This window comes from Xenopus laevis, chromosome 1S, assembly GCF_017654675.1.
Source record: "Xenopus laevis strain J_2021 chromosome 1S, Xenopus_laevis_v10.1, whole genome shotgun sequence".
Lineage (NCBI taxonomy): Eukaryota > Metazoa > Chordata > Amphibia > Anura > Pipidae > Xenopus > Xenopus laevis.
The window spans coordinates 33,830,508-33,844,467 of NC_054372.1; the positions used below are offsets into that span (position 1 = coordinate 33,830,508).

Below are 13,960 nucleotides of genomic sequence, written 5' to 3' on the forward strand. Positions count from 1 at the left end.
GTTCGACTATTCGACCATTCGATAGTCGAAGTACTTGCCCTTTAAAAAAAACTTCGACCCCCTACTTCGGCAGGTAAAACCTACCGAAGTCAATGTTAGCCTATGGGGAAGGTCCCCATAGGCTTGCTAACCTTTTTTTGATCTAAGGATTTTCGTTCGATCGTTGGATTCAAATCCTTCGAATCGTTCGATTCGAAGGATTTAATCGTTCGATCGAACGAAAAATCCTTCGATCGATCGATCGAAGGATTAGCGCTAAATCCTTCGACTTCGATATTCGAAGTCGAAGGATTTCAATCCGAGGGTCGAATTTCGAAGTATTTTTAACTTCGAAATTCGACCCTTAGTGAATCGGCCCCTTGATGTTACCTATAGCTCATGTTGATCATTTTTTGCTGAGAGGTTTGTTTTTATATAATTGTTAGTTGAAGTTCCTAAGCCTGACACTCTGACTTTGCCAACCTGACTGTCCCATCTCAGCCTGTTAGTTACAGTTTCTAATGCTAACAGACTCCTGCTGCACAAATATGGCAGCCAAATGGTTGGGGATCCCTGCTTTAAAATAACCCCATACCCCATGCACACATATACCAGTTTTCATCTTTTGGATTTTAAATGTAAGGTTCCTTTATGTACAAGCAAGCTGGCTTGTCTGTTTTTAGTGCTATTTTGTAATTTTAGCTACTGATATAGTATGCCACATGCTTTGTTTATTTTGCAGCCAGAACATAAATAAAAGTATTTAAAAGCCACTCCATTGTTTTCTTCTTCCGCTGGTGCTACCTTCACAAATTTGATGAGTTCCCTTACTAAACTGGGCCCCTTATGGACTACCAGTAAGAAAACCTGTCTTGGGGTAACTTCTGTACTCAACACTCCTGGGGGGGATTGCTCAGCCTCCTGGCTTAACTCAATGTCTCACTCAAACTGACACTTGCTCATAGGCTCTGTTTGCTCCTTGCAGTTGCAGGCAGCACCCCAACCCCTCTGTGAATTCCTCACACAGGCAGGTATCCTTCATGCTCTATGCCCTGTGTAGAGAGCGTTTCTCAATAGTCTCACTAGAAATAAATATTTTTACACAGGACAGCCTTCCTGTGGAAAGTGAGCTTCAACTCGTCAAACCATTCTCTGTTTATGATCACCTTTCTTGGAGCTTACCTCTCCCACTATGGAGAACTTAAAGGGAAAACACACCTTTTCCCATATCACTTTGGTCACTTTACCACAATCTATCTATCTAATACAGTCTACCACACACAACCACAAAATATAATTTGTATATACTATACAGCAGTGATCCCCAACCAGTGGCTCGTGAGCAACTCCGACCCCTTGGATGTTGCTCCCAGGTCCACATAGGAGCTACAAATACCCAAGCACCACCCTTATTTGGAAGGCCCAGGAACTTTGTGCATGCTTAAGTTGCTCTCCGACATTATTTTATACTTGAATGTGGCTCATGAGTAAAAGTTGGAGTCCCTTGCTATACAGTATATATTTTGAGAACAGAATAGAGAAGGATCACACACAAGTCATTTACATCTTGAGCACAAATCAGTCCTCAGGGTACAAGTATCACTTAGCTAATATTTACTACTGCAGTATAAAAATAACAAGTTATACACACATATTACCTGTGTGTGTGTGTGTGTGTATTGTTTGTACTTATGTGACCACTTTTCCTTCATTTCTGGCACCATCAGCAGTTTATGATGGTGTATGGCAGGGATTGTAGAGAAACATTCAGAACATATGCAGTGCTCTCATAAAACACAAGGCGGGGGCCTTTCCGATTTCTTGGACTCAGGACTTCACTTATAGGGCTGCAGATGAATAAACAACATAACACTCACTATAGGTACATAAATTATTTTGATCACTGCTGTACTACTGGATTGTATCATGTTTTATGGGTTTTATTTGCATGTTAACTGAAGCCACAGTTTTCAGTAGTACTAGAACAATGTATTAATGGGAAAGTTGCTTGGTGTTTTTGGTGTTAATTTTTATGTACATTGAGCTTTGTGTATCTTGTGAAATTTATGAATACTTGAAAATACATGCAAGGCATTTCTGTTTCTATGTTGTAAACTTGGTAAGGAAACCCAAAAAGGTAAAGTTAAAAGTAATGCATGTAGTTTAATGGATTGTTGTGTATCTTGTGTCAGAAATTAAAGGGATGCCATAGTAACCTGGATGCAAAAGCCTTTGAAATTTTTTCTGTGCTCACTTGACACTATTCTAGCTTATTTTTGTCAATGCTTTATTATATTTGAATCTGTACTTGACATTGTTTGTTTACCTTATCTTCATTTCTTTTTTTTTCTTTCCTTTTGTTTATTGTAAAATTTATTTGTGCATATTGAAAACAAATAAAAACATTTGTGAAAAAAAAAAAAAGCCTTTGAAATGTTGATTATGAATCATTTTTTTTACTTGATAAAAATGCATTGTAAAACATGTTTTCTGTAAAAGGACTTTGGGACTGGGAAGAAAATCGGGCACTTTTTATTACTAGAAAATGTTTACACGTGCATTGTAATTAAAATATCGTAATTTGACAGAGTGCTGTTTAATTATTGGGTTTTATTGGCCATACACACATTTCACAGGACTGTAGTACATGTGGTTCTTGGGGAGGGGGGGTGTCTTTTTCTGCACCATATTTGGGCTTTGTTTACACAGGTTAGTGATGACGTCCCATGTAAAAGTCAGCATATTTAATGAGCACAAAAGTAGCTGCAAAGCCACAAAAAAGTCATGCAGAATGTGCCGCAGGCCTAATAGCGGCATATCAATAGTTTTATGGGAGTTTACAATAATTCCTGTACAAACTAAGGCACCTGAAGTATATATTTCTGGAGTATTTTGGTGTAACTCTGGCTCACAAACTTTTATAAACTGCCTTTAAAATACTTCTTCCACTTTTCTGTGCACTTTCTCCAGCTTGTTAAAGGGATTCTGTCATGATTTTTATGGCTTACTTTTTATTTCTAAGGGTAGGACTACACAGACGTTTGTGTCGCGATTCGACACGAATCGCATGAAATAACGTAACGGATACAAATGTCCGATGGTGTCGCATCGTTGACGCTGCGTCTGCATCCGACAGTGGTGCCGCGTTGGATCAACGCTGCGACACCATCCGACATTTCTTTCTCTTCCCTTATTTCCGTTGCATGTGTTTTGTTGCAGCGTGTCGGATTGTGCTGAAAACATCCGTGTAGTCCTACCCCAAATTACACTGTTTACATTGCAAATAATTCACTCTACTATTTAAAATTTTATTCTTGAACCAACAAATGTATTTTTTTTTTTATAGCTGTAATATTGGTGTGGTGGCAGCCATCGCAGTCATTGTGCCTGATCCTGAGCATTGAGAAGGAGCCAGCAATTCAGTATGGAACTGAATTGAGACAGCTATTGTTTCTCCCCTTCCCATTGTAGTATATCACCGCTAGTGGTAGACATGATAATAGCACCCAAGCAGGAAAAAAGCAGGGGTTTTCTGCTTTTGTGCTTTTCTCATGTCTACCACTAGATGGTGCTAGGTAGCAATTTTATTTATGCAAACAAATCCTTCAACAGAGAGGTCAGCTGCTATTTGGTTTGCTGCCCATTGTTCTGTTGATGGGCTGCTGGGGGGAGGGGGGTTATCAGTAACATAACTAGAGGGGGCAGGCCCTGGCGCGGGACATGCAGCCGGGCCCCCCGCCCCCCTCCTTACGGCTGGAACTCCGAAGTCAGTGTCGCGCAAGCTGCCGGGGGGCCCTGAGGGGGTGCGGGCCCTGGCCCAATCGCACCCCCTGCTACCCTGGTAGTTACGCCACTGGGGATGATATCACCCCAACTTGCAGTGTGGCAGTAAAGAGTGACTGAAGTTTATCCGAACAAAACTCACATGACCCGAGGGCTCCTGGGAAACTAACAATACTGTATGTCTTGCCCCATGCTAAATTTCAAAATTAAATATACAAAACTCAGTATGCTCCTTTATAAAAAAAAAAAAAAAAAGGATTACAGCACAGAATTCTGCTGGAGCAGCAATATTAAAGGGGCTGTTCACCTTCCAAACACTTTTTTTTTTTTTTTTTTTAGAACAATTGTTCCCAAGAATAAAGACTTCTTTCAATTACTTTTCCATTTTTTAAATTTTACTGTTTTTCCAAAATCTACCGTAAGTGTAAAGTTGAATGTTGGTGTCTCTGGTGTTTGAGTCTGGCAGCTCAGTAATTCAGGTGCAGATTCTGTTACAATTTTGCAACATTGAGTTGATACATTTCTCAGCAGCATCTCTGGAGTATTAGCAACAATTGTATCAATTCTAACAGCTGCCGTTAATGAAACTCAGCGATTCTGTTCAGCAGAGACAAAGATAAGAAATGTATCAACTCAATGTATCAATTTTGAACAGTTTACAGTGTTGGAGACCCCCCCCCTCCCAGAGCTGATTTAGAAGGTGAAAAATGACACTTTACACTTCAGTTTTAGAAAAATAGAAAATAGAAGGTAATTTGAAAAAGTCTTTATTTCTGGTGAACAATCTGAAACCAACTGAACTGAAAAAAAGTGTTGGAAGGTGAACAACCCATTTTAACTGGAGTGTTTTCGAAAAAAAACATGTTTTTCTGCGACAGTATCCCTTTAATATGGTGAAGGCCTTACCAGGGACCTATAAAGAGGCAAAATTATGTTTTCATCCCTCAAGTGAATGCCCTTTTAATGCAAGACAGAACTTTATTTGCTTTAGTGGCTGCTAAGTGACACTGCCTAGAATTACACAGCTTACTATCCCCAAATACTTCTCAATTAAGGAGGCCCCAACACACTACCATTTAGTGTATAACTCAAATGTTATTTTTACCAAACTACATAACCTTGCACTTACCAACACTCAACCTCATTTGCCAGTTTGCTGACCAGTTTTCACGTTTAGTCAAATCGCTCTACAAAGTGCCAGCATAGAAGATGATTTTTGCAATTCTGTTAATCAGTACGTTCAATGTCCACCTCAAGGTTATTAATAAACAAGTTAAAAAGTGAAGGACAGAGCCTTCAGTACTCCACTAACAACACTGGTGCAATTAGAAAATGCTCTATTTACCACCACTCTTTGTAATCTATGCTTTAGCCTGTTCTCGAAGTACAAATATTATGTTCAGGCCAATATTCCTTACCCAGTAGCCTGATGTTTGGTGCTGTATCAAATATTTTAGCAAAGTAGAAGATCACATCCACTGCCATATCTGAGATGAATTTGGTATTATCAAAGTTATTACTAGATCCAAAGAAAGAGTCTTAGTCCTAATAGGTTCCACAACTACCTGAAATAAAAAGTTTTTATTTAACATATTTACAAGCCTGCTAGTTTTTTCTGACTTGGCAACCCCATTACTCAGACATGATCAATTGTAATTAAACTTCTTGGAAGCCATCTTCTCATCCATGGGGATGTCAATGGGTACATTAAGTTGACAAAAAAAAAAAAGGCATGCCCCCATCCCTCTTGCAAGGACCTTGCATGTCTTAGTGCCCCTTTTTACATAGCTGCATTTAGACACTGAATGCAACAAAACTTCTCAGGAACCATTGCTGTTTATTTTTGTTAGGATAAAAACATTATTGGGTTTCCTGTGTGCAAAGGTCCTCCATATCTCAGGGCCCTGGCTCGTGTTGTTTTTAGGGATGCACCGATGCCACAATTTGGGATTCAGCCGAATCCCACAATCCTGGGTAAAAGATTTGGCCGAATACCGAACCAAATTCGAATCCTAATTTGCCTACCCGTCCCTAATTTACATATGCAAATTATGATTTTGATTCGGTCAGGCACAAGCATTCGGCCGAATCCGAATCCTGCTGAAAAAGGCCGAATCCCAAACCGAATCCTGGATTCGGTGCATCCCTAGTTATTTTATGTTACACGTGTCATTAATTTGAACATGGTATGCAACAAAATTAGCACTGGCCAGTATCTGCAAGAATACTGTACATCAAATTCCCTGGACAACTCTGAATACATTAGCTAGTTTATAATTATAGGTATAAATAAACCCATGTATGATATTAGCCTTAGAAGGAAACCATATAACAGAGTTAAAATTGCAAAAAAACAACAAATATTTGCAAGATTTAAAGGAAAAGTAAACCCTCAGAATTTTTTCCTTTGCCAGTGTCAAAGGAGAACTAAAGCTTAACTAAAGACGTAGTCTAGAAATGTTGTACATTATGTCTTGTGTTTCAGTACTACCCCAAAGCAACTACGGCCCTGTGTCTCCAAAGATGCCCCAGTAGCTCCCCATCTTCTTTTTTGCTGATTCACCGCACATGCTCTGTGCTGCTGTCACTTACTGAGCTTAGTGATCAACTCAAAATATACAGTACATATAGAATATAAATGTCACAATATAAGGCTGATTAGTAATGAATGCAGATTAATTATAACTCCTTGTCTGCTATATGTTTTGCAATGATTCCTAAGTTTAGCGTCTCAACAGCTGCTCAGAGCCCAATGAGCATGTGAGTGTCGCAGACACTTTCCAAGATGGTGACCCCCTGTGACAGGTTTGATGTCCAAATGAAGGGCAGCTAAGATGGTATAGGAAGTCTTCATTAAGAAGAAAGGCTGGCCAAGTACACTTGTCAAATTGTGTTTTGCATGTATGTATCTGTATGCTGTACGTATGCAATTGCCCCAATCCCCCAAAAAGTGTCTGTACAAGGGTTTGTATTAAAAGTGTGTATCTCTGTGTCATACTTGGGTGCAGACAGATGGGTAGAAGATGCAAAAGGGCTACAATGTAGCCCAAAATGGTGGGATCATGGACAAATATTAATGTGTTTGACTGGGTGATGTCAGCTGTTTACATTTTTCACCCAGTCCCCAGTGCAGATGTGGCCAGCAAGGGTCATCCCACCCCTAAAACCTTGCTACTGAAGCCTGGCCATTTGTATGTTTCTCACATACTGGATGGGGCAGTGCTGTAAGTGTAAGGACAACAGCAGACGTGGTTTACAGTATATGTGCAATAGCACCTCAGAACCTCACTCATTCCTAGGAATATAAGGTTAGGGTTGCCACCTGCCCTGTTCTCACCTAGACAGCCCGGTTTTTGGAAGGGCTGTCCAGTTGAAAACTGCCTGTCCGGATTTCCAAATTAGGAAATCCGGGCAGGACATTGAATTAATGACATGACGAATAACCAATCGCGGATCACCATGTCACCAGTTCCGGCCCGAATGTCATTCACCCCCAAAATCATCAGTTCCTCCCCTGATGTCATCAGGCCACCCCTGATGTCATTTGCCCAGCTCCATGCCCAGATTCACTGAATTGAAAAGGTGACAACCCTATATAAGGCAAATACTCCTTCCATTCTCTTGCACTCCTTACCCACACCTTCTGCATGGATGCTAGCAGGAGCAAGGAGCACAGAACCATAGACACAGCTATTGGGCACAATTCTGGAGGTACAAAAAATTGTGCAACCCCTGGAGGGTGGGCAAATGTGTTAGGCTAATGCCAAACAGGGCTGTCCTTAGCCTGTTTATAAGCGTAGGCCAAGAAATAGCTCCTCTGCGGTTATGCATTTTGGTACTGAAATTTGTTATGTACAAAAAACACGGTGCTTGTATCTGTGTTTTACTATTTGTTCCCCCCCCCTCTTTAAAAGGGGGACATTTCTCGCAGATTAAGCAGACAATTTCTTTGGCAAGAAAAAGGCAATTAGAGTGACTTCTTGGAATCTTGTCTTCCTGTTTATTTCCCCCCTGAGAAACTACTAGAACTAGAACAATATGTAGGAGTTCCTGTTGTGTGCAACATGCAGTGTCCGTCATGCAGCTCTGTTTTTGTTTGCCTTTCTGCGAATCTGTTAAACTTTAAACATTTATGGTTCTCTTTGGAAACACATTGGAACTCGCTGTAAATGAAACCTCTGGACTTTGCCCCAATCTTATCTTCTTACACTTAAGCAACATTATGATTAGTAGTAAAGCATTTATCACTTGCTTTAACCTTTTCCTCATTTATTTGTTCATGATCAATAAAAAAAAACCTGGGTGATGGTACATCTTTCATACCTGTACGTTGATAGCTTTTATTTTGCATATTTTTTTTTTTTTTTTGCACCTTGGGTAACAGGTTAGCAAATGGGAGTACAACGGGCTCTCCCTGACTTTTTACGCCTCAACTGAGCCTGCACTTCCTGTGTTTTTATCCTAGAAGAAGAGGACATTCTAAAAACATTAAGTTAACATATGTTAACTTAAACTCACACTACCCCATAAATTTACACTGTAAAACGTATAGTGATATTCTTTCCACACCAGATCTACTCTTCCTTCTCGTAAGAATTATATATTAGAGGAGGGAATATTCTAGACCAACTTCTAAAACAGGAAGATAAAAAAAGGCTTTTTCCTGGGTACCAGACAACCACTGGGGATGAATCTTGATTACAATTTTTCCTGTTTTGTTTGGTTAATTCGCATTATACATATTTTTTACTTACATATGTCACCATTGTGTATATACATTCTTATTAAGTTGTACACAAATCTCTAATATGTATTTTCAAGTGTTTAAACAGTTTTTTTTTTAAATTGTAACCGTGAGACTTTAAAAAATAAAACACAATTTTTTTGATTGGCTGTTTAATGCCTCTTTGTGATTGGTGTCTGTTTATTTAAATACCACTGCATGTTTAGTGTTGTTTCAGCCTATGACTGAAAGAGGCCATAGACACACCGATAATACTGTATGAAGCGTATTTCCGTACTATATTCGATGCGTGTATGGTGGGAGAAAAGCTGACTGATATCGGCAAGAGACTTGGATATTGGTTGGCTTGTCGATCGGTCCAGCTGGAAGATTTTGATTGGGCGCCTTTGAAGGCACCTGAACATCGGCCAATGTTAGTGCTGAATCGTCAGCTACAGGTAGAATTCTATTGTTTCTACCTGTATAATTGACCATTCAGCTCTACACATGTGTATTGAAACTAACAATCTTTCTTGGAAAGATCTTTATCGTAATTATAACCTCTATGGCCACCTTAATTACCCACAAGGCACAAAACATGTAAGGCTACATATTACGATGTTTTCTTAAATAAACAATTTTTATTTATATGAAGTTTGGTGTCCATGTTGAAAATATGCAGCGTGTTTCAGCGGTGTCTTTTCAAACCTGCGGATCCCATAGAGCTCAATAATATGGAGTTTCCTTGGCGTATTGGCGTTTCTGCTGAAAAACGCAAATACTGGCGTCCTGTGGCAGATGTTGGCTGGCAACACACACTGGGAATTGCTGTAGTGCATATTCCATTATTTTTAGTACGGCTTCATTTCGGGCGTTTTTGCACTCGACCACACATTTGATATGCTGTTTTGAAATCAAGAATCTTGAAAATTGCTAATCCCAACAGAAAATGGTGAATCCGCCTGCAAAGTTTAATTGTTTGAAGAAAACACCATTGCACCTTGCTTTAATTAATTCTACCTCTTGAAAAAAAAAAAGCACTACATGCACTTTGTTTTGTTTAATTATCATTTTATATCACTCTCTACACCATACGAACAGGGCCGTATTTATTTTTTGGGGTGCCTATTTTTTGTTTTTTTTAAATACCCTCCCGGCGCCGCCTGGGGCTTCTCCTCAAAATGCCACCCCCCCTCACCGACTTACCTATCGGGAGGGGAGGCATCCGAGGCAGGAATACTAGTGCGGAGAACGCAACTGCGATCTCTCGCACTAGTAAAGCCGAATTTCCAGTTTCAAAACCAGAAATTAGGCTCTTAAATGTACCAGGAGTGGCTTTTTGCAGCCCCTGGAAACGTATCTGTCGCTGCCTGAGGCTAGCGCCCCTGCACCCTCCACCACGGATTTCCACACGGAGCTTAGGGGGCATGCAGGACTGGACTGGGAGTCAATATAGGCCCTGTCATTCCAAGTACAATGAAGCCCAAACAGCCTCCTACCAGCCCAAAGAGACCCCTACCAGCCCACTATATGGTAACTTTCTATGGAGCTGTACAGTAGCCCCTCAGATTGCCCACAGATTGCCTGTCCGGGCCTGGGGTGAGGTGTAGAAGGGCCAAGGTAGAATGTGGAAGTGACATTACTTGCAAGTCGCGTTGACGTCACTTCCACTGAATACGTCTTGTCAGGACCGCCATCAGAAATCGCAGGGCCCCATACGACAAAATTTCCTGGGCCCCCTGGGCTGCACCCACCGCAAGCCCCACCTACAGGTCCGCCCCCCAACACAGAGTAAAAAAACAATATTGGTTTTGGTGGCTAGGGTTCCCACATGTTAATAAAAATTAAAAAGATATTGGTGGTCAGAGCCCCACATAAAATAACATTTATGGCCAGGGCCCCCCCCATTAAAAAATATTGGTGGCTAGGACCCCACATGAGAAAAGAAAAATTGGTGGCCAGGGCCCCCCCACATTATGAGAAAATTGGTTGCAAGGGCCCCTTCCCGAAGTCAGCAGCTCTCAGAAAGATGGGGGGCCTGGCTAATCAAGTAAGTGTGGCGTGGTAGGGCCCCCTTACCCTAGGGGCCCCCTACAACTCTCCCCCCTGTCTCCCCCCCATGGCTGCCCTGCATCTTGTGACGTCAGTGTGCACGCCATAGGGGTGTGTTTAAGTCCGATGCCTAGGGCGACCTAAATACAGCCCTGCATACTAACAGTTAATTTAAAGGTGAACAACCCTTTTAACACTATTGCACTAAGTTGTTTTTTTTTCCCCACAGACTGTGGCGCTGATCTTTAATTTCATCACAAATAAATCTAATATTAATTTCTAGTTGAATCCAATAGGTTTCCCCACACAGTGCTAAAGGGTCAGCTTGTTGCGCTTATTGTGCGTTCGTGCGCTAGTATGCTGCGACTAGCTGCTGCTGCTGTATGGAGAGGCCACACAGACGCGCATACGGTTATTGATTGGGATATGGGATAAGCTGTTTGAATAGACAGAGCCAGTGACTGCAGCTGCCTCACACAAACTGCCGCCGCCTCTGTGCAGCTGAACAACAACAGGGAAGTGAAAATGAAATTGCCTTTTTCTGAGAATCTCTGAGGTTGGGGCCGGACTGACCAATGGGAAAGCAGCAGCAGCAGCAGCGGAGAGCGAGAGCCAGAGAGAAGCTTCCGCGCTGTACAACGATCCCTCCCCTCCCTGTCCTTGTGCTGAGTGAACCCGAAACAAACAAATCCAGCATCAGCAGGGAGGGGGGAGAGACTTCTTGCCTGAGCCCTCTCTCTCTCTCTCTCACACTTTTCTCTCCTTGTTTTGCTTTCGATCTGGAGCCGTCACTTTTAGTTTTGATCCTGCGATCTCATATAGTTCTGGTATGTAACTTCCATTTTGCACCTCTTACATTTGCACTCACCACGAGACTGCGCCCGGCGCTGCAACTGCCCAACTCTCAATGGCTTTATTATTATTATTATTATTAATATAATAGTGTAATAAGTGTTGTTTGCAGGCAGGAGAGAGAGAGACGAGCAGCAGCTGTGGAATAAAGAGTTAATGAGCAGAACAGGAGAGACAGGGGAGGCTGCTGCTGCTGGTGTATTAGGGAGACTTTTATTTTCACTTTTGTATTTAGGGAGGAGGGGGCTCTGCTTGTGCTTTGGGTCAGACAGGGGCCTGGCAGGGTGAGACTAGGGAAGGAGCTTATGAAGGCAGAGGCGTGTAGTTCCTCTGCTGCACCGGGGTAGGGCAGTCCGTGTGTACGCAAGCTCCAATACTCCATGTATTTCGATTGCTCGCCCAGCTGCTATTTACGGCATTGATGTAAACGCCTTTAAAATCTCCCCCCGGTGGGTAGGCCAGCAGGACTGTGTTGCACGGGGGGAATGTCTGCGCTTCTCCGGCTTCTGCACCGGCAACTTCCAATGTGACAGCAGCTGGGGGACAGACTTACTGGGGGAAATGTTACCAGTTAAAGGTTATTCGGCAACTAGTGGGGTGGGGATCCCAGGGATCCGTTTAGACCGCAACTATCTGTGGGATCAGAAGCAGTGCTACAAAGTCTGACTGGGGATACGGGGTTTGTTTGCTGCTGTTATGGCGAGAACTCTCGGGCGCCATTTCAGTGTTGCCCGAAGCGCCTGAGTTATGAAATGCGTTTGGTATTTCAGTCCAAGTAAAATGGACGTGTCACTGCTCCCTAGGGCTTCCCCCGTGCATAGCCTGTCATGTATAACCTACGGACCGAGCACGAGTGTGTAGTGTCTGTTTGTGCGGCCCACTGGCCTCCATTTTGAGTGCGCCTTGTAGTAGTAGTCCTGGGCCTTGCCGCGCTTGCAGCCAGGGAACTACACTGACTGGCACTTCCTCCGTCCTATGTAGCACAACAAACGTAGCAACTCTGACATGTGTGCCGGCATCAGGGGCTGTGCTTTTTGGCCGCTGCTGTTGAGAATGTCAAAATATAACATGTTCTTTTGAAGCTGTTTCGGCCATCTTTGTGTATCCAATGTACCTTTCCCTCGAGGAATATGGATATGATTTAGTGTTGCCAATGTATTAGTTGCCATGTCCAGTCCACCCCTAGGGTCTTGTTGCTGCTAGCCCCACTCATGTTTGTGTGGAGATGATTGATTTTATCTTCAGGCTGCATTTGCTCCCAGTGTACAGGCTTATGAATATTGCTCTGAGGTAAACTTGCTGCGGCCCGTACCCTGTCAAGGTTTGTGATTAGGGCTGGTTTGAGGGTAAGGCTGGGAGGGACCCTTTTCCAATACAAGGAGATGAGCAGGTAAAAGTACCAAAGACATATATGACAGGGCAGTGGTAATACACAGGGAAGACACCTGATGGCAAAATGAGACTTGATGGTAAGATTATTAGAGGGAGGAAGGACCATTTTGTCTGCCCCCCCCCCATTTTACATTAGTGGACCAGAAAAAATGGTCTAAAAGCAGGGAAATTTGTTATGTATAATATATAGGTGGGACCACAAAATACCCAATACCAGCCCAAGGCAACCACAGCCCCTTAGCAGTAAAGATCTATGTCTCCAAAGATGCCCCAGTAGCTCCCCATCTTCTTTTCGGCTGATTCACTGCACATGCTCTGTGCTGCTGTCACTTACTGAGCTTAGGGACCCACTCACAATATACAGTACACATAGAATAGAAATGTCACAATATAAGGCTGATTAGTAATTAATACAGATAATTACTACAAGGCAGCACAGAAACCAGTGCAATTAGTATCATAATTTAACAATCAGCCTTATTATATTACATAACAGGCCAACAGTGCCGGGCTGGGTGCCCTAGGCAACACAGCCGACTGTTGCTCCCCTCCATATGTGCGCACTAACAATGGTGTGCACATGCACGGACCAGCGTATGCGATGGAGATGGGCGCGTGTGCACGCATGGAGGAGCACAAGTGGCTGCAATTGCTGCCACAGGTGGGGGCACAATGGTCCGAACTTGGGGGAGTCCGGCAGAAGAGGTACCGTGCCTGGCGCCCCTCCAACTTTGCGCCCTAGGCACGTGCCTCTTCTGTCTACCCCTAGTCCCGCCCTGCAGGCCAACCTCATTTTCTGCATGTTAATTTGTGACAACCCCTAAGCTTCTCAACAGCTGCTCAGAGCCCACTAAGCATGTAAGTGTCGCAGACACTTTCCAAGATAATGACCCCCTGTGACAGGTTTGAAGTTTTCGATCATTGCTGCTATTGACAAGCTGAAACTTCAGGCTGGTGCAATAAGTTCTGTATTTTAGCCATTTTAATTTTTAGGGTTTAGTTCTCCTTTAAAATCAGGGGATGTAAAATTGAGGTGTCACTACATTTTATTAAAACGGTCATTTTTGAGTTCTGGTTTCCCTTTTTTCAAAAAAAGCACAGGGAAATGAAAAAGTTGGGAGCATCTTTAGTATGGAACACTTTCTACATCGAGGAACAAGTGCCATTATGTCATGGTTA

At 42.6% G+C, this 13,960-nt stretch overlaps 1 protein-coding gene across 2 annotated transcripts in view; it reads left to right on the forward strand.

The window, feature by feature from the left end:
- The first annotated feature begins 10,971 nt into the window (after positions 1-10,971).
- The window catches only part of irf2.S (interferon regulatory factor 2 S homeolog), a 32,059-nt gene continuing 29,070 nt past the window's right edge, over positions 10,972-13,960 (forward strand). Inside the window, exon 1 of one of the 2 annotated variants that reach the window (XM_018237607.2) lies at positions 10,972-11,364. In XM_018237607.2, coding sequence (XP_018093096.1) covers positions 11,113-11,364 — 252 coding nt within the window. In that variant the 5' untranslated portion in view covers positions 10,972-11,112. 2 annotated transcript variants of the gene reach the window in all.